The sequence below is a fragment of the Hetaerina americana genome, unplaced genomic scaffold (genome assembly GCF_022747635.1).
Source record: "Hetaerina americana unplaced genomic scaffold, ioHetAmer1.1.p SCAF_14, whole genome shotgun sequence".
In the NCBI taxonomy this organism is placed as follows: domain Eukaryota; kingdom Metazoa; phylum Arthropoda; class Insecta; order Odonata; family Calopterygidae; genus Hetaerina; species Hetaerina americana.
The window spans coordinates 8,971,443-8,994,294 of NW_027286514.1; the positions used below are offsets into that span (position 1 = coordinate 8,971,443).

Genomic DNA, 22,852 nt, shown 5'->3' on the forward strand with positions numbered 1-22,852 from the left:
ATGTGAACTTAACTGAAGGTGGCTTCCCTTCACAACCACCACAGGGCAACTCCCTCAAGCCTCTAGTCTTTTATGCTATTATTTTCACTTTTGAGAAAATTAGACTCATATCTACAAGAATACATCTGGCAGTATTCAGATTCTGGGCTTCAGACCAAAGAACTATTGAACAGTGTACCCAGACACTCATTACACTAGTATTTTTATGCATCCATTTTAAATTATATTCTTGTGAAAGAAGCATGGGGAAATTAAACAAGCACTTAGTCTTCATTTTATAAACCTATTTCCAAATAAAGACCACATTTCACAATGATCTAGGAATCATGAAAGTATCAACATTGAATATACATTTAAATCATTTTCGACGCAATGATTTTTTAATCATATTTATTCATCCTTCTCTCACAAAGTAATCACACCACTGACATCTGAACACTTGCGTTTAACATATGCATAAAAGTTATGTGGGACATGAACTTTACCATTACAGCTGTCAATAATAAACCCCAAAGGAATTATTTTTGTCAATAGATTCTCTGCAATCTTTCAAGTAATATTACTGCATTTATCCATATAAATTGTATCTAGCAGTGCATTCAAACCCAAAGGGAGTGTTGTACATACATAGATAATGCAACATTCAGAGCTGTTTATGACAGCAACATGAGATACCAAAATTTGTTCTTAACTAGCAAACTAAACTAAAACTTTATTACCTAACAAAACATTTATACATTTCAATTCAATATACCAGTGTTTGGAGAGAATAAGTGGGATTTTAAGCAGTTCCCACATTTTTTGCAGCCATTAATAATACAACAGGGTAACAACACATGTATCTATAGGCCTAGTTGTTAAAATGGAAACTTATGGAAAATATTTTTTTAAATTTTTTTGCAAGAGATCCAAGACTTTACAGTCTTCATTATCACGTCACTTGACATTTTTGATGAGGGGATATCACAGCATGTGCAGAATTCCCCTAATATTATGGACCCTCCCATTCTATGATTAAACTTGTAAATGTATTGGGAATTTTAGATAGAAGACCACAACCCCTCATCTTGACCAAAGTAAAGCATTTTATAAATCCTTATGACAAAACATCAATGGCCAGTACACTCTAAGAATGCAATACATGTCAAGATTAAATAGCTGGCCGCAATCATCCTTCAATCCTTGGGAATGTTATCCCAGTTCACTCCAGTAATTTCCTCTGCTCCGTCACTGAGCATGGGAAGCAAGGGCTCTTCCCCTTAGGCTTCATGGCACATGGCTCTCAAGTTATGCCAGTCACAAACTCAACCATGTACTTCTATTCAAACACAAGAGATGCAGCAGCATAGCTTACTGAGGAATCACTCATGTTGCGGCACTGGGAAGACTGAGCATACTTGAGGAATTTCAGACTCATCTTCTGTCCGGTTTTCTCAAGATGACTCACAGCCTTCAAAAGAGACAAAATTTCCTGTTTAAGCACAATTAATATGCATTAAGATTAATATTGAAAACCTTAAATTACTGAATATTCTCCAAAACAGCCAAGTTAGGTTCAGATAAGGGATTCGCATATAGTATGTTAGTATTGATAAAATCCACTTAAATTGATGTATTCTTTGAAGCCAGAGATCCATAATAAAATAAAAGGTCCGCTGAAAAGTGTCACGAATTTCGAATTTTAGAGGGTTGCATACATTAGATTTTCAATTTTTTTGTGGTATTATGTGGGTACTTATGTCTCTCACTTATGCCGAAAGTTCAGCCATTTTGAAAGTTCAGTTAATTGTTGACAGCTGTTTTGCTTGGACGTGTTTTGACTTGTCTTCGATTTTTGCCTGTTCCAAAAAATGGATCAAATAATTTGTATCAAATTTTGTGTGAAGAATGAAATTAAGTGCGCGGACACATTCCAAATGTTGACTGTCGCATATGGAGAAGCTACCTTGGACCGAAGCAGCGCAATGGGTCCCCACTATATGATGGTGGGGACCCATTGCGCTTAACTTAGCATTACTAATTTGGAGCATGGCACCATACATATCAGAGACATGGAAAAGTGAACCAGAGACTAACTTGGGCCTTTAACCATGGTACTGGCGAAGCATGCTGAAGAATACATTTACAAAAAGGTAATGAGTAAGTATACAGAAAAGGAGATGGAAAGCCCTATGGCAAAGAAGTACTACATGGATGGGACAGAACTTGAGGCACAATGGATTAGGTAGAAATATAATAGAATAGAAAGTTGAAGGGAAGACCTCACAAGAAGGATCAAGAGACAAGTACATGTGTCACATGTCAGGACAAATTGAGTTGGATTTAAAACAGATGCTATTAGTAGGGGGAGAGAGAGGGAATTAACCCTGAATAGGGAAGAATAGAGGGTGGAAATTAACCAATCTATGGATAAAAATACTGATTATGATATTTAACTAATCTAGTATTGAGAAAGCTAATAGTTTACTTTCTTGTTGAAAACTTCAACATTACATGCATCTTTGAAATTTTTCTTCTCACAAAAGTCACCCTACTGACCAATTGCTCTACAGTTCATGATGGCATTAAATTATTATAGAGCATTCTAACAAAGGTACTCCAAATTCCTGCATAATTTACACCCTCCAATTCAATGCAATTTTATTATTAGTTTATTGTCATGAATTCACTATTGCATTATTGCTTAACACTTGCTAGTTCCTTTCTGTCAGAGTTTACATGTTGTAACACTTGTTCACAAGTTCTTGCTTTTTCACTTGCAATCTTATACGTACCTAATTCAAAATGAGAAAATCGACAGAGAAATAGAGAAGGAATGTGGATATATAAGCTTAATCTTTGCCATATACGTAGTCAATACGACTTATTGAAGTCGCAGTTAAGATCTGTTTTTCTGTCATAACTAAGTAATAAGAGTGTTACACAGGAAATCATGAAGACTTGCATGCATTAATGTAGATATGTGAAATGTCAATCTTGTGTATTTCCAGAACAACATTCCTTAGGAGTGAGGAATTTAGATAGCTGGAGAAGAGGGCTGAGTCAAAAGGCTAGTCAGGCAGTTGCCAGTGTCTGAGCAACTGTAACAATGAATATATATTAAATAAGCTAGTGCTGCCCTTGTTAGACGAGAAGTTTGGTGGTATGATTGGGGTCCAGGATATCAGATCTTGCATGACATCATAAAGCATCAAGCTGCTATCTTATCAAATAGTAATTCAGGAATCACCATATTATTGATTACAATTGCCAAGCAAGGGCCAACTATGCCAGGTGGAAGCAATTTCATAAATATTTAAGTGCCACTGACTAAATGTTTTCATGGCTTAGGAATGTAGACGAAGGGTTTTTGGGTCAAAATGGGATAATGGAGAATATGACTTGAATAAGTAAGAAGAAAAGGAAATTTAGATAGGGAACAAAAGGAAGCAAGTAAATAAAAACTAGGAGGTAGAATTTAATGTGTGTTTAAAAGACAAGGACAGGCTGAAGGAATAGATGGAAAGCAAATGGAGAAATGTGTAAGAATTATTTTCGCAGATAAAATGGATAAGAAAAAGTAAAAAAACAAGACTTAATGAAGGGCAGTAATGCAAAAGAACATGCATTAGGCAGATGTTATTTTTCTTCCTTCCCCTTAACATGCATCATAACATAAATCTATACAAGACCTAAGGTTTTATTGTTTAGTACAGGATGAACAAACGAACGATGGAAGCTATATGTTTATTTTAATTTTATCATGGTTACAAATAATAAAAAAGTTAAAACAGCCAAGTTCCTTATCACAACATTTGGTGTAGACTGAGAACAAAAAAATTCTAATATTCCCCTACTAATTTTCGAATAGGAAAATTTCATGACTTGTAAAAATTACCAAGATTACCAGTAGTGCATTACACATCTTTTCAAAAGAATGGAACCTAGACAGACTGACAGCTAATTTATGCACATACCTTGAAAGACAGTTTTTGAAAAGTAAAAGAAAATTACGGTTGCAAATTACCGCAAATTAACTAGTAGAGTATATCTAAAATAAGGATTAACCTTAATTTAGCACTGAAATTCATCTTTTTTAACTCAAATGTGAAGGATTTCGCATTGCTTCCAGCAAACAGTTTTTGAGAGGAAGCACAAGCTTTCCTACGATGAGGATAGTCAATGGCTCATGGCCTGTCAATGGCAACTTGTGCCAATTACAGAGATATTCCGAAAAGAGGCACACAGGATAGGAGCATGCCGTAAATATCATTTACCTGGAGGAGTACTCCAATAGGATGCCGTCCACAGATAGTATTGCCATAATTCTTTAAATACTCCGTGAATGCTGGAGGGTTGAGAGATTCTACAATATCCATGCCCTGTGAATGGAACAATAGTAATATTATCACAACCAAAGTTTTATGTGAAAATACACAATATTTATGCAAGTCTTTGGAGAAAACAAACTTTCCTTGCTCCATTTAACTAACCATTATTAACCAGCTATGCATAACTTCAAATTTTGATACAGGATAGTCAAACAATCAGAACATGAATCAAAATACATACTAAATATTATGCCGAAGAACTTTGGTACCACGAGCATACATGTAAGAAGCACATCTCATTTTTTATCTTCAAAATAAGAACATACACGGTAATATTTGAGAATTAACAGTAATGAAATTTCATATGTGTTCCTGCAGTTATTTAACATGCAATATAGCAAGCATTGAAGTTTCTGAGAACATAATATTTTATCGCAAATAACAAGGATACCATAAACGGGCAATAACCAGTAGAATCACTGACTACCCTACCCATCTTTGCACTCGTGCAATCAGAGGGAGGCTTGAAAGAATAACTCATCTTCCCAAGTTTCTTCACAGACTGAAATAACCAAGGAAACTAAATGCAAAATGTGCACCTTTTTTGACAATTATTTCATATGCATGTGGTACACAGGGATAGACAGTATATTCCTAAAATTTTTCAACCATACAAAACATGACATCAGAAGTTTCAATGCTGTCTTATGTGGTGCATGGCATCATGATGCCAAAACCCAAAAATATGAGCTCAACTAAGAACTTATTAAATTTACAAATAACATAATAGGCAAGAATTTAAAAGAACACCTAATACAAGGCAGTTAGTTGTCATCTTCAATCCTTCTCCACACTACATTCCAAAGGCTTCAAATTTATTCTTATCATCTTGCTTCAACAATCATAAGTGAACACTATACAAAAACACACTACATACCAACATTTTCATTTGTCTTTTTGTTAACTCCTTGTCCCTGTCATCAATTCCCTCCTCGTGAAGCTTTTCTTCCCTAATTTCATTTCTTTTATATCTGTACTACTTAGACCATCTTGGACCAGAACAATACCAAGGTGTATAAACTGCTCCAGTTTTTGACTTATTTTTGGAATTAACTTAGCATTCCTCTTTCTCTAAAACAGCATAACCTTTGCTTTGCTTATGTTGCATTTCATCCCATTATAGGGATATTCTAATGTGTTCAGTAATGCTTGCAACTCCTCAGTAACTAAAGCTTCATCATCTGCCAACCTTAGTTAATGATTTCCCCACCAACTTCCATTCCTATCTCCAGTTCTTTCCCATATCCTTTCATTACTATTCCCATGCCTCTTTTACCATTTCCTCCACAGATTGAAAAGCATGTGTGATAATGGATGCGTCTCACCCCCCTTCCTAACACTGCTCATCCCAACTCTGCCACTCACCTCAGCAGTCAAGAGACAACAGGTTGTAAATAGGTCAACTAGCCTTCCAATCTATTCTTATTAGTTACAATACAATCATTAATTAATCCAATTTATACTCTATCAAATGCCTTCATGAAATTTACAAAATAATAAATAAAGCATGATAGTATTCTATGTTCCTCTCTATTTATGATAATCATTATTAATATAGCCTCTCCTAACACCAGACACACCACATGGCCCAATGGGCTAGGTTTCATAGTTGCCATGGCTTGTACTGAAATCTTTGTATAACATCATTTCATTGCATAATTAATTAGGGTGGTTTCCCATCGCCTTCCAAAATAGGGTTTTTAACTTGACAACATCACTTCAATAGCTGACCTATCGAGGTCAGATGCCTTTGCAGCCACTCGCTGAGGTACAGATACTGCACAGATCACTTCTCATCTGGCTTCATACTTCTAACTATGGGTGACCCTACCAGGACCATTTATCATAACTCCCGCCACCACAGCTCTAGGTGGTCATCAGAATGCAGAAAGCTTTACACCATGTCAGATTGTAGTCCATGGAGAGGGATGGATATATTTATACATATGTATATATATAACCACAATTATCAACCAGAAAGTTGGTTTACTATGCGAAGATAGAGCTCATTTCAGGTTCACATCTAGTAATCCTTTGATCAATGAAAATTCTGGTCACTTTATTCTTGACCGCTTATGAGTGGAAAAAGTCCTAGATTAAGGCCAATAAAGGATTTCAAAGATTAAAAAACAACTATAATATAACGAGTACCATTTTTTTTGCGAAGAAAATATTTAGGAGAGACATTTGTAGTATACTTTATCCTTTCCTTATCAATTGAAACAATGATTATTTATTTTAAACATAGAAGTAATATAACTATGAAAAAGCATAAGAACTTGCCAATTTCGACCAGAGATTTTGTAAAAATCAAATCCTGATGAAAGTAACACACTCCGCTGTTTGCAGAAGGTTTGTAATCTATTACCAATGCAAGAGCATGATGCAGAGGTCAATTTGTGAGCTATTATTAAATTATTGGTGCATCTTGCATACATGGCCCAATTTACTGATTTCATTCAAAACAATTATATTTTGATTTTATTAGTTCAATCAAAGTAAATTGAGAAAATACACTTTAAAAATGATCCTGTAATGCAGGCACACTTGCACCTTCAAAGTTAATTCGGAATTCATTTAATTTTACGTATAATTCCTATAATTCACATTCATTCAAATTTGAAACACATGTCGTACTTAATAACTTTTTGAAATAAAATATACATTATCCATTCAATTGAGCCTTTATTGAAATGCAAGCAAACAATCGTTTAGGTTTCTGGAGTCAGTAGTAATCCAACTGAGATAGAATATGTAAGTTAACATTTCATTTTCAAAATTTGTTTTGGAAATTAGGTCATTGAAAGAAATAGATACTTTTTCCACAGGAAGAATAACCTTTCAAGCAAATGTTTTTATTAGTGTTAGCTTAATTAAAAATAATGAATTTAAAATTAGGAATGTACCTACCCAATATGAAAATTTGAACGTATTCTTTTAAATTGAAAATTCATGCATGTGGTTTCTTTTTAGACAATAAGGTGCATAAAAATAATGATGCTACTTTCAACAACCTTCTAGAAAGCATTAAATTAAGAAGCCATTTTAAAATCAAATATAAAACGATGGGCCAGTATAATAACATTCACACCCAAAAAGTAGTTTCCATTTGGTCACACTTGTCACTCACTAAATTTGTGAATTTACATCAAAACAAAAAATCACAAGTTCAAGCTGCAATTATTTACATTTATATAACAGCAAGACAATCAATATTAATACTAATTATTTCAATTAGCTAAAAACGTTTTCAAAAGTGGTCTTTTTTTAATTATGTTGTTAAAAAAGCCATCGCAATTTTTTCAAAATAAATGCATGATTGCTCGTATACTTTCACTAGTGAGACTGTGCTAAAACAACTTTGCTTTAAGTCTTACAGCAAAGTTTTCTAACTTCTATGAACTGTTATAAAAGAAAATTATTTCCATTAACAGAATTTTTTCAAATTAAAACACAATTTAAAGCAGTATTGGTATGAGAGAATACAAGCAGTCATCATATTGATTAATACACATTACACTAGAATTATAGTTAAAGAATGAATTATTTTTTCATTTCTGCCAGTTTTATGAAAATTTCAATTATTAAACATTAATTTATTAAAATTTTAGCATTGATATTTTTACTGAGGAGTAAACATTTACTATCTACTTGTTCCTTGTGGCCATCTCGATATTCTAATAAAATACATGAATATACTCCAGCTTTGTTTTTCACTGAAAACAAATATGGAGGGCATCAATTACACAGCCAATGGCAGCCTCTCTCTCTCTCCTCTACCCTTTAGCTATCTGTGGAATGATTGGCAGGGAGGAATTTGATATCTAATTCTGGGATTATAAAACTTCAGTTATGCAAAACTTATATTTTTTTCTTTCATTACTTCACTTACCATTCTATCAAGTCTCTGAATAGACTGATGAATTTCACCCCAAGTACGGTCATGATAAGTATATCGAAACCGCTGTCCCCAATGGCAAAAGTCTGATGAGATTACAAATAAATTTTGAGGATCAGACAGATAACGAGCAAAAAGACGCCCATAATCTGCTTCTCTTTCAGGTGTTAGTGAACCCACTAAAACAGGAACAATGGTTACAGCAGATTTAAAGCTGGAATGAAAGAAAAAGGCTAAGCTGAAAATAATTTTCTTATTGTTTTGTACAGGGAATATGACCAATTATATTGAGTTTCGAGTCCACAAGTAGAACTTCAAGGCAATCACAACAACAAACATGAAAAAAGACCATAAATACAAATAACCAAGCACTGTAAAAGAATGAAATGAAATGTTCCAGAAGAAAATAACTGTGCTGCATTTCCTGTAAGTCAAATATAATTATTTTAGGGTTTATAATACCTGAATAAGTATGGTGAAAGATTTACAATCTGCTATTCAACTGTGTAACACAGCAACTCCAAAATTATATGTGTAGTTTGGAATTTTTACTCCCCTATATCTATACTCTTAGCTTATTTCCCTCAAAATTATACTTGATCCTACTCCCATTTCCTTATTTTACTCGTCCATTTTACCCCATTCATTCATAATCACCATTGTTATATAATTTCTCAAATATTTCTTTACTCATGCTGGCTGGCTTTCATACTAAGGTTTTAACACTCATTTAAAATGGACAGCCAAGTATGAAACTATAAGATGTTCCTCCAAGTGAATGGTGTTTATCTATTCCTCAACCTAACATTATTATTAAGAGTACTCTATTGGTCTAGGTAGGTTGTTGTTGGATCCACTACCTAAACACTGCCACATTTCTAAGGTCAACCTAACATAACAATATAAAAACACCCTACACTCTGAATTACAATGAACCAATATTCAACACCATAAATTACCTGATCTATTTTAGGCATGCTAACTTCTCCAACATCAAAGTCTGGAACATTTTATATCCAGCCTTGCTTTCCAGCTGCATTGGTATTTCTCCCAACAACCACAACCCCCCTTCCTAAGTGTGCCCAGAACTTCATCTGACATTTTCCCCACAACCAAATCTCAAAGGCCTCCAATCTACATTCCTCCAATCTCCTGCCTTAGCTACCCAAATTCAGGATCCATACAGTACTAATTCCATATTCAAATTTCCACTTGTCATTTGTTACCATCTACACTTACGATTTCCTTTAGTCACTCACCCCTCTTTGTAAAAGTTTCTTTGCCCAACGAAATCCTTCTTATGCCCCACTTTGACCATCTTGGTCCAATTGACTTCTTAAGTTTAACTAAAGCATTTGAAATGGTTTACTCTGTTCTCATTTATTCCCTCCAATTGGAATGTTTAACTTAGCCTTCCTATTTCTTGAGAACTCCATTGAATGTTTTATTTGCACCGATTATTATCCATACATATCAATCCAACTTCATTGTGTGCTCAGCAATGATTGCTATCCTTTGGCTGACTAAAGCTTGTTCAACAGAAAATCTGAATTCAAGAATTTCCCACTAACTGTCATTTCTTTCTCAATCACAACTTAGAAATTAATAGGTAAGAAATCTTGCTCTAAAAAAATGTAAAAGAAACCCTGATTGCCCACCTCCTCTACTTGTACATCTTCTTCCTAGTGAGAGATTTCCCATTTCTAACAATAAACACATTCAGAGCAGGGCAACATATTATATTCAGATTTTTAAGACTTCCCCATTCAGCAAATATGAGTACAGATGGTGCTCTCAACTATATAATTTCAGGAAGAGAGCGGAAATTATAAGTTTGTAGGCAGTCTGGCGATGATTCAGTTTCATTATTTTTGTATTAACCCAAATTCATCCTAGCATCCTGCTCCAATTTCTGAATGGATACAATGTAGTTTTTAAATCATAGTTTGATATTGATTCAGGATTTTAACATTATATAAACATTTTTACAAATAACCTTATTGGCAAACATATTTTAATCTTTTTTGTACATAATGTTTTAAATATGACTTATTTGATAATACATATTAAAGAAAACCTGCTTCAACTTCAATCAGTGATACTGTATAAATGTGGTACTATGCAATTTCTATCAATAGCAATGGAGCTTAAATCACAGTTCATACAGCTATAATTAATATTAGTTTTATTTGTGCTGATTCATTAATATGTAGCATAATTATTATCACATAAGACATCAAACTCAAAGTTGAACAATTTTTAAACAAAGAAGAGATAATGCACATACTGCCTTACTATCATTTTAAAGCCTGAATTTTCATATTGCTATTATCAATTAGGAGGAAGTTATATCATGTTGTTTTCCATGATACTGCTACACTGATATATAGAAATCCATTGGAATTTCTGCGTTTTGAGATCATTGCAAAAATGCCTTAACTTCCAAACATATAAGAAAAAAAGGCACTAAACCTGTCCCTCATTATTTACAGGATGTAAAAAATGGATCCCCGTATATTCATGGATTTTTGTTCATTTCAAGACTTTTAATTTTCTCTATAATTAAAATCAGCTTCACCACTAGGCTTTTTACCAATATCTGCTGATCATTAACTGTTTAGTTGAGTAACCCATGAAGGTGGTGTTTAAGGAAACATATGGTTTCCTTAAACACCACCTTCACGCCAAAAAGCAATGTATTGTTTTGGGTGATGTGCAAGAAAAGTCAACAGAATTAGGCTCAATAACTCAGGAACACAAGTCAAGTTCACGTCAAGTTCAAACTTTCATGTAGGATTTTAACATTCCAATACTACTCTAAACTTTAAAAATCATATTAAGGAAAGCTATAGCCATTAACTGCATAATGTATGAAGTTTCCATTCATACAACATATAAATTACAATATTGACATAGTTAATAGTTATATGTTTTAAAACAGAAAAGTAATATCATTTCAGCCAAAGGGCTAAAACTTGCATGCAACTTCAAACATTCATTTCTTAGATTTACTGTGTATTATTGAAATAAACGTTGCCGAAATAACTATAAATTAAGTCCCTTGAGTTTTCTATACTCAGGTGTTACCTCATGACAGTAAGAAATAGGTTTTTAAATCTTCTTTGCTTCAACTTTAGAAGTGGAAACCAATTTCTCCTGCATAGATGGAATGAATTTTTTTGAGTGGCCTTAAGAGCGAGTATATCAGAATTCCCTTTGCGAATGGGAACATAAATAAAACAAAATTACTAAAATAAATCATATGTATGATATAGGTATTAAAAAAAGGACTATTTCAGCTTTACAAGTCAGCCCTCAAGGGTGTTTGCAATATACATTCAGAGCCAGACACCATTTAAGTCTTACAGGAAGTTTCAGAAAATCATTCCACTTTCTAAATATGATAACCTCAATGAATTCATGGTATAACTAAATTTTCAGTAAATACAAGCAAAAAATACCACACAGCAAAAGAAAAACCACGCTGAGACAATGCTAATGGCATTATGCACAAATATTCAACATCTGGAAAATTGACTAACTAAACTGAATCTTATCAAGAATATTTAGATACCTGCTCTATTCCAGCTTTGTCCTTTCTTACCCCTACAGTATGAATTTCCCAAAGGCAAAATACTTTCTGAAATAGGACTTGTAACCACAAAAATCATTTTCCACTTCAGCTGGGGGCAATCTGAGAACCACAGCATCGCACATTTAAAAGAGAACTTGGCATTACTTTGCATTTATACTAATTTTGATGCAACTAATTTTATCATGGTTCACCTTAAAATAAAGCAACTGCTATGTCCACATCAGCATAACAACACAAGTTAAAAACCAAAATTGGTGCCATGAATAGAATGGTTTGTGGTATCACTTTGACAAAGCGATTCATATCGAAAAAGAAATACTTAGTTATTCCACATGTATTTTATCAAACACGACCTAGGTTTTGACATACAAAGTCATCATTTTATCATGACTTTGTAAACCGAAACCTAGGTCATGTTTAATAAAATATACGTGGAACAAATAAGTATTTCTTTTCCAGTATAAGAGCCATATTAATTTTCCAGGAGAAATTATTTTTCTCTCAATTTTTCAAAACCACTTCTTTGCCAATTTTATTTATTTTTTACTTATAAAAGCTATATATTTTTTTATTTATAAAAGCTAATTGCATACATCCCATATTATGTATTATATTTTATATATATATATTTTATATATATATATATATATATATATATATATATACACACACACACACACACACATACATGTGTAAGGGTGTGTGTGCATATATATATGTAACAACCGCATATATATTTAATTATAACTGTCCATACGTTAACCTCTTATATAAGAATAAGGAGTCATTGCCTATTCACTTGCACAAGAGCATGTACTCAGTATTTTGATAATTCATTAATAATTTTTCTTTATAGAAAACATAATAGAAATGTCTACTTGAGACAAGCGAAAAAAAGATACTAATCAACTCACTCCTCCATCACTTTTGCAATGTATGGTAGGTGCATTTCAATGCTGTGCTCATCTTCGTCCACTTGCTGCTTCATCCACTCAAACTGCCTTGTAGCTGCCAGCTCAGCATATACTTGAAACACAGAAATTGGAGGTGTCTAACAGATTAACCTTGCAGTGAAATTAATTAATATAAATTATCATTTAAAAACAAGTGTCAGACAATTCTATAAACAGACTTTTCACTAAAAATAATCACTAATTACATTATTCATACTCAGCATTTTTATGAATACTAGTATCTCATACAACTTCTATACTGTTCACAATGTAGTTATTACACATTCACTCACATTGAGTTTACTTGCACATTTCAGGAATTTCTTATTAGCTTGCAGTTGAGAGTTATATCCTTTGTTCATTTCTTGAGATTTTCTTTAATATTCATAATATTTACATTTCACAGCAAAGTTTAAGTTGATATGCATAACTCAAAATTAAACTCATTAATGGCATAGCTTCCTAGTTTATTCCATTTCTAGGAATTGAGAAGATGTAGTAATTAGTTTACTTTTCAAGTGATCATTCAATGTGAAAAATTATACAGGATTTTATGCTATGCCTAACTCCTTGATGCTTTTTCTTTCTCCTGGAAATTGCAGAAAGAAAAGAGTTCCTTTAACTTTACAATTGTTCCAAGGCAAAAGTAAACCACTAAAGCAAAATTCAATTTTGTATTCACTTAATAATACTAGCCACACTTGAAAATGATCAACTAATTACAAGCTCCCAGGCAAATGTATTTGTGTTTTTGCTATTAGAATACTTGAAGAAACGGTTTTTATTAGAAAGTAAAAAAAACACCTTACATTAGATTTTTCTAATGGCTGCAAATATTCTTTCTTCGTATCAATTTCTTTTTATGCAATTATATCCTATAGGAATTCCAATTCAAAAACATGAATGACTTTAATTGATACGCTAATAATGTATTCATTTTTGGAAAGAATATGCCCAAAGAAATTATGTCAATAAAAAGGTAGAGAAGTTGAAAATAAAAAAAAACTTTAGAAGATTTTTATTTACTTGCTAATTTTAGGATATTATGAAGGAAATAGGTTCTCCGCCACCAACCACTAATTACTTTTTTTTTAGTTTTTGAGTTTAAAAAGTATCATGCAATTACAAAAATCATCCCATAGAAAAAATCCACATACTCTGTTCATCTATGACTAAATCATACAGTGGTGTACGATATTTTGCATTCACAGAGAGAGCACATCCCGCAAGTCGCACATGGTGAGATGGTCCCAAGATGAATACTCTGCGACTGAAAATATACAGTTATACCAATAACCATTTACATATATTACAAATCTAATTAAATAGTATTCATCACAGCCTTTGAAAATATAATTTCCACTTTTCAATAACTTTTTCATGTAATAACTTTTTAACTCAATACGTACCCGAGCTACCCATGCTTCTGACTCCATTGCCAAAAAACATAATTCGGATTACTCGGCTTAAAATGTGTCTTTCCCATAGATTACAATTCCAAGGCATGTACTCTTATTCTTACTGGTTATGGTTCGATTCCACATTTATTCTGCCACCAGTTTAGTTCTTGGATTCAGTTCCAAAGGGTGGATTGATATCAAGCTATCAACAGTTGCAATATCAAACAAGAGTTTGATTATCTTCAAGAAATCATCACCTATTCTGATATTGTATGCATGGTTTATGAGAAGTTTTTACCAATGCAAAGTGAAACAATATTTACGATTTCTAAATATTTTGTGTGATAACCATCATTGCAGGTTAACCATTTTGCATAAAATGAAATTAGTATTCATTGAAACACATAGGATCCAGGACAGCTGTGTTTGTACATTTTGTTAACTGATATTTTGTCCTATTACTGAACTTCCTCCATAATGCCTTTCTGCATATTTACTTGATAATCAACAAGAAATAATATACGATGATATTTGATCATTGATTTTTACAGCGATTTGATGATACAGGGGTGGTTCTTTGGAAGGCTGCAAGTGGAGCATTATTGGGCTTATCGTTATTTCTCATGTTGCAGGGAGCATCTTCAAGATCGAAGTGAAGAGAGTCTTCTTTTCACTATCCTTAAACACTCAGTTTTCCTTTCTCTTATTTTGACCATAAGGTTGAAGGATAAAACCTTCTGTTTTGGGTGGTGATTTGGCTAATTATTAGACATCTCAACAACCATAACAGCCACTCTATCAACTTGAATTGGACATACTTGTACGTAGAAATGATCACAAAGACCAAAAGTTAGTTACTCTTAGCATGAAAGAATTATTTACTGAAGCAACAACACAGTATGTTAAAATTACAGTCACTACTTTCAATTCAATTACATAATGGTTTTTACACTACTCTCTACCCTTACTTTTGATGTAATTGCAATGTCGTAGTAAATAAGGTTTTTGCCACCATTTTTTAAGTACTCGTATGTCTTAATTTGCAAAAAATCCTCAATTTATTTTTGATTGCACCTCATAATGCCACACACTACTTCTCAACTTAAAGAGTAAATATACTATAATAACACTCCAATGCATTAATTTCTGATGCCTGGGGCAAAAAAATCACTGTAATAAATATTGAATTACTCATCAAAGCAAATCTTTAAGTGGTTAGAGACTTTCCCATATAACATGTTGTATTTATTAAGGTTATTGCTAAACTTAAAATGGCCACACCTGGCATTGGCAAATTCTCTCAAACAAAAGAAGTAGGGAAAATGCCATTTTTAGAACTTAAAACTACCCATTTTAAACATATAAATACCAATGACAAATAATTTAAGATTGCCAGTGAACAAGTGCTGCTAAAATACCTACGAGCATACTTAATTACATATACATGGCAATACAAAAACCAAATTTAGTTAATTATCTAAAATTAGTCATTGTGTTCTGAAACAGGATACTGGAGGAGAAGGCGTTAAACTGAAACAATTCAAATGAATGGGTCTGCCATGAGGTTATCCTTTGTTGGTTCATTTTTTCCTAAAGCTTTAGTCATTCATGGTAGATAGTGAGTCTTCGCCCATTAGGGCACTCAAACATTGGTATAGTATAAAGTTATCCTTTACTTAAAACTATTTTAAAAATCACTAAATGTAAAAAAATTAAAGATATAACAAACAGATTAAAGATATAACAAATTCAATAAAAAAATCCACTTACACAACATGAGGACTAACTTGTCGATAAGCAAATGCTCCACATGCTCCACAATACTGATATCCTGCATGCCTGTACAGTTACAAGAAAAATGAAAAAAATCATTATAAATATCTCTTACCATTGCCATAATTACAACATTTTCTAATCAAGGGTAAATAATTATCCATATACTACGAAACCTCAACTGGTTTTCGTTTCACTTCAGGCAAAATCCTAAAAACTTTACTTTTAAATGAAATATAAAGCCTAGTCTCCAGAGATTCATACAATTTGAGCTCAAAAGAAATACACGAAATTTAATGCAGCTGCTCCTCAATTTTGCTAAATGCAAAATAGCAGCAATCCCATTATGACAATTCCAACAAAAACATTACAATGGCGGGATAAAATGAGGTAGAAATTTGACGAATTTCATTGAAAAACTACAGAAAAGATTTCTAAAATCAATCTGATTCAATGTAATATTCTAATACTTGGGAGTTATTATGTTTGTATGCATGACAAAACAACATTACGTAATTCTAGGACCGAAATATTTGCAATTCCAACCTCAGGCTGAACTTTTATAAACATTACGATGAACTACTCTTCTCATCTCTAAATAGTGTTTTACAATATTTTACATTCAGTTTTCGAAAACACCGTTCAGATATCACAAATTTGAGAACAAGTTAATCACAGGAATTAAACAAAAATTCATTTTTAATTTTTTCTATGATTATTATTTTATGAATCACGATGAACCTTTAAGTCACATTCAAAATTCCTATTCTGTGAAAATTGAGGCATCCAAGATTCTATTAGAAGACAAGATGATATGAATCACTTAAACATTTCACAATGAAAGCTTGCAGCAAGACTTGGTATCCTTGAACACTTTTCAAAGTCACATTTAGTAAGATACTACACAATCCAATGTGCAGTATCGTACAATATGCACTCTGCACAGTAAAATTTCATGGGAAAGTCAACTGCAACTGCCCAAAGTCTTCCATTTGTAAGCTTTCAATTGCAGTAGTATTCTTCCAATAGATATCTAGATTACTAACATTCTACCCAAACTCATTGATTGTCCAGTAATATTTTTGCTAAAAAATAAGCACTAATAGGAATTAATCAAATAGTTTTAAACATTTGTTTTCATACATTAATTGGTGTATTGCTCTATTATAAATCAATAGTGCAAAGTGAGCAAAATATGATGGCAACTAATAGCTGTTTAAATTTTGCACAAAATACTGTAAAATGTGACTGGATACAATTATTTGCAAACGCTATTTAAATCTCTATGCAATCTTCAAGAGCTCTATTAAATGTTGATAAAAATTTGACAAACATATGACAAGATTAAAGTTTTCAAATAGGAGATTTTCAACAAACTACTGGTCAAAATATTTTTGTAAGTTTGAAGTGAAGGGCATATGATATTATCTTATAATGCCTCTATTCATATCATTGTTATTATAATTGGCTGGATGTCTAATTTAACTTTACAACATGTCTAATCAAAAATCCTCTGTAGTATTAGAGAACATTTTAAGAGAACATTAGAGAATTTTTTATAGTGAACCTGAGACATCTCAGCTGACAGTAGTTATTTTTTAGAAACATGTTACACCAGTAAAATGTTTTTAAGTGTTTCTCCACCTCATGCTAGTGTTCCCAATACAAACTTTTGAAATAATCATTCATGTTTTGTATGAGGAAAGGAGAAGTTTAGAGATAAGTGGTATCAATCTCTGGCCTCCCACGTGGTGAAGTTCATTTTTCCTATAAGTTCCTCAACACGACCTATTTCTATCTCAGAAATAACACCTCCCTTATCTTAGGGCCATTTAGGCTCCAAATTATCCCAGCTCCCTATATATATTTTTGGATTTACTCTGTCTGAAGTGGACAAAGCAATTTACCCATCAAGTTGAGTGGCAAATTAGAAAGGCTGGGTCAAAAATATCAACAAAAGTCATAAATTCTATTCCATAAAATTAATCCTTACGGAGCAATAATCGCCCTTGCTGGTCCATGCGAAAGTTCAGCAGCACCAAGCCAGTCTTCCAGTTGCTTGTTCAATTCTTTTCCTGCCAGTGAAAAATGAAAATGTAAGAATGCTGAGAAATAATGGTATTGCTTTGCATATTCTTCTGGTGGCAGGCGGGCAACTAAGATCCCAAACCTTGGTTTTTTGCCCCAGGGGGAGCCCGGGGCCTTTGGGTTAACAGGTGGGTGTGTAAACATTCCCTCAAACAATAAATAAGGGGTAAAAGAGCAAAACATATAACCAATGTACGTCATTTCCAAAATTAGTCAACGGGACTACATGGGAAGTACGGATGAATAACACGAAAAAACTAAAAAAACAAGGGAATGTACTTAAATTTCCTCACTAAATGCAGTACACTAATAACAATAGAAAGAAACTGAGTATATAACTTCCCGTAATTGATTCGGCTCTGGACTGCTGGAAATTTAAGAAGATAATAATTTCAATTGTGCACTCAACACATATTTTAATATTTGAAATACAAACTTGTAATAACATTACTAATAATAAACGATAGACAAAATTGGATATTTCCACCAGTTGAAGCATCCAATCGATGAAAAGAAGCATTGAGGACCGTAAAGGTCATCCAGCTGAGGATTCCAGCATTTGAAAGCTCCACAAAATAATATAAAACATTCCACAGAATGAAATACGGCTCTGAAAAAATAGTGATGAAGGGTCATTTAATCATAAACCGGAAGTAGTAGGGACTATAGTCTAAATATGCAAGTACTCGTTCACAATCGGACAAAAAATAACAAGTCTCATTAAAAATCCAAATGATTATTAAATGAATAAATGTCCAATATAGAACATTTTAAAAATATCTAACTTTTCATTAGTTAAGATTAGAAATTCATTCATAATTTCGCATCTGCACCATTCATCAGTAGTTTGTATGCGCTCTTGCAGTTCTAAACAAGAAATCCACAAAAGGATGGGTCGATGACCTTCACCCACAACCAAATCCTATCTTTAATGACCGCCACCCTCACACTCCTCAATATGAGGTGAACAGCTAAGGAGAGAATGCTTACCAGCTCTAATTATTAAAGCGTCTGTATTACCTTTGTCAGTATACCAGCTTCCCGCATGAGTAGCCTGTCTTATTCCGGACATTGCTAATGTTCTTGAATCAGCACCTAATAAATAACCTAAAACTGCAAGCACTAGAAGAGCAAAACTAAGCAAGTGAAGTTTCGTCCCCCTCCTGCCTTCACATTACTATAAAACCCCTTCCACAGACCAAAAGCGTCACATAACAGCTGCAGTAAAAAATGACGATCTAGACTCGCTATACGAGTGATATTGAGCATTTTGCAATTAAAGTAAATGCCATATTATTAGAATTGGCGTAATTTCTTCCGAATTAATTAGTGTTATTTAAACAAAAACAATTGTTAAACAGAGACGTGGGTCTAATCGTCAATATTAGAGCTAGACGATAGAGAATGTATGCTGCAAATACGAAATGGTGTTCATGTATTTATATTAAATGGAATTCCGGATGATTTTAAAAACTAATGGAAATTAAATGCCTGAAGGTGATAAAAATGTACATTATTTACTTGCTATCATTCTAATATTAATAATAATAATACCAACTGAAAACGCCTTTTCGTACGCTTTTTGTTATGTGTTAAAGGTATCGTCCTTAGATGTCGCGACCACTACAATTTGTGCCGCGAAAATAAACGCAGTTTTATGAAATGCATTATCAGTATTTGGAGACTGCATAGATTTGAATCTGGAGCAATATTGAACCACTGCGTCATGCAAACGCGATTAGGAAGCCTAAAACCTGCGACATCATAGGAGAGAAAAAGAGTTTGGAAAAAAATTGTAGTCCGGCACCACAAAATCTTTTTCTTGTAGTAGTAGTATTTAGGGGAAGCGACCGACAGGTGAGGTCATTTGCGCCATAGGAGATGGACAGGAAAGGATGAAGATAAACCCGGGGTCGGCATTAGCCTACTCTTTACGAAAGTCGTCAAGGGGTCCGCAGCTTAATGTCCCATCCGATGGACGGCGTACTCAATCAAAGTGCCCTCCACAAGGCACTTAAGTAGGGATCGAGATACCACTGGAAAATATTTAACACCGCCCAAGCGGTGTTAAATGCCCGGGATTTGAACCCGGGCCGGGGGTTGAAGGCCCGGGATTGGAACCCGGGCCTTCTGGGTGGGAAGCCAGTACGGCAGCCACCGCATCATCTCGATCCCCCTTTTTCTCGTTTCGTAATAATTGGAATGAACACTTTCTTGCCAGTTTTTCCACTACCCGAGAGGTATGATGATTCTACAATGAGTTAACTTCAACGATACGAGGGGAAGACATTAAATAATTATTATAAATATACCATGAGTATAACCACGTTTATGACTCTCGCGGCCTCAGGATTTTAAATTTGCGCTCATGGATTTTTTGTACTTGTGCACTTAAGGCTTGAACAGGTGTTAGTGAAACGACCTAGGAAACCAAAAGCGACGCAGAGATGAGGACAGAACCACTTACCTGCGTGAATTTCGCAAGCTCTTGGTCTAAATTAACATTAAGTGAGTTCTATCCTACCTATTACATCAACTCTTGAATTTAAATGTAATGGTAATGGTACAAGAAAATATATGGTCATATTATAAGATTTGGCATGTAATTCGCATTATAGTCCGGGTCCCATTCATAATATAAAGAGTGATATAAATTCATCACAAAAGAGAATATGCAAATTTCCCACTGCGTTTGATTAAAAAAGAAAGCTTTTAGATTCACATCCGAACCGCTTTCTATGCCGTTCCGCTCATTCTCATGCCCATCATTTATATACATAGGTATGTAAAGGCTGCTTCCTGGGAAATTTCAAGCTTTGAGCTCGAGTAAAAGTCCCTAAGAATGTGCGCCAACGAGTGAGTTGGTGCATAGCCAAATAAATACTGAATAATTGAGATTATTTTTGCCCGCAAAATATGAAGTCGGAAAAAGTGTACAAAAATGCCGAGTTAAAAATATAACAAAATACCAAAGAACAGAAAACTATGTATACCCCGCCGTAAATGATGATACTTTGCACTCACCTGTTTTTGTGCATCTGTTGAAACATTGAAAACACCTAAACTTCGGATATGTCTGCAAGCCTAGAACATTAAATAAAGAAAAAGCAATAAAAAAATTACAGCCACGATCTGTGTGGTACCTGTGATATGATATCTTGAAAACAAGATAATCTTATAAGATTTGAATTTGGGAACAAATATAGCCCGGGCACCACAACATTTGAGTATCTAATTCAAAATGCAATGCTGAATCAGGGTCATACGCATAGAAATACAAATACGCGAAATCATTTTAAATTATGCTTCGAGTTTACATAACAATAGTACTAAAAAAAGAGAAGACAATTAATTGATTTATAAAAAATCCCCTCACCACTTCCAGAAAATCTATGAGGATGAATTGGGTCAGCACAATGTCCATTCACGTAACTGTCAGATTCATTTACGAGAGATAGATACATCCGAGGCATTTTGAAATATCTCTGGTACATTCCTGAATAAATCACTATATCATTAACCTGATATACAGGGTGCGTATAAAAGAAATCTGCAGGGGCGAGGTCAGGGCTAAAGGGGGGGTGGGGCAACGTTGGCATCTGGTGTTTCGCCAGGAACTCACAGACTCGTAGCCCGTTGAGGCAAGGCAAGGCGCGTTGTCGTGATGGATTTGCCAGGTAGCGGATATCTTTTCTCATCCCAATGACCCTTTTTTCGGAGTCTTGCCAGTACATTAAGGTAGTAGGCAGCGTTAACTTTCTGTCCTTGAGGAAAAACTTCTTATAGACTACACCTTTAGTGTCGAAAAAGGCAATGAGTATTGTTTTCACTTTTGATTAGTTCATTCTTGCCTTTTTGGGCTTGGGAAACTAGTCGGTGTGCCACGCAGAGGCTTGGCGTTTTGTTTCTGGGTCGTATTCAGAAACCCAGGTTTCATCAGCAGTGATGACGTCCAAATAATCAGGTTCATTTTCAATACGTTGCATAAGTTCACTTGAAATTTCCGCTCCGTTGGTCTTTAGAAATTGCTCCGTGACAAATCACAAGTACCAGGTTATCGGTAAAAGTTGCAGGGTGCAAATGTAAAAAAAGCAAATTTTCTGTGGCTCTTAAACGTAGGAGGCAAATATTTAGTTCCAATGATTTCGGAAAATGGTATCTTCTTAGTTTTTCCTCGGTTCGTTCCTTTTTCACAATTGTCAGAGCCGCTAGTTGTCCACTGAAATCCTCAGCTAAATCTGCCATGATTCAGAATGCATTTGACACTTTTTTGTCCTTTTTTCGGTAAAATTGTAACCCCGTCGCTTGGCCTAACCAATAATTTGTGAATTGATGAAGGTGTGGGCAAAATTCAAATCTCTGCTCAGTTAAGTATATGATAATGTTTACATATCCACAATCAATAAAAGATTACTGAAATTGTGATCGTATTTGTCCTACTTGAAGTGCGGCAATCAAAAACCTCTGAGAAGTTCGGTCATTTGCAAAATGAAAGATTGTATACGTAATTGTTAATAGTACGGTGGCAATTGGCATTGAAAATTTTTCTTGGTTATCATCTTTATTCAAGATAAAGATCAGCAGTCTTAGGTTTTTTGGTGGAATTCCGTGACCTGTTCTTCAATGAAAGTACACAGGATTAATTTTTTAAGTTCCAGCGGTCATATGCATTAATAGGGACCTATAGAAGTTTCCATGGTAAACCTAGTACACCAACGAAATTTCGTGGGTTATTTTCATATTAGATCTTCTTCAGGGGTGACCGCTATGTGGTG

The 22,852-nt window shown here is 33.9% G+C and overlaps 1 protein-coding gene across 1 annotated transcript; it reads right to left on the reverse strand.

The window, feature by feature from the left end:
• Nucleotides 1-373: 373 nt before the first annotated feature.
• Nucleotides 374-19,409, reverse strand: LOC139686318 (protein MEMO1). The gene is made up of 8 exons (XM_071583475.1): nucleotides 19,098-19,409; nucleotides 17,983-18,064; nucleotides 15,987-16,055; nucleotides 13,974-14,086; nucleotides 12,778-12,889; nucleotides 8,263-8,482; nucleotides 4,257-4,361; nucleotides 374-1,450 (listed from the first exon to the last, which is right to left on the reverse strand). The coding sequence occupies exons 1-8, from the start codon at nucleotides 19,147-19,149 to the stop codon at nucleotides 1,319-1,321; spliced, it is 885 nt and encodes a 294-aa protein (XP_071439576.1). The 5' UTR covers nucleotides 19,150-19,409; the 3' UTR covers nucleotides 374-1,318.
• Between the last annotated feature and the right edge of the window lie 3,443 nt (nucleotides 19,410-22,852).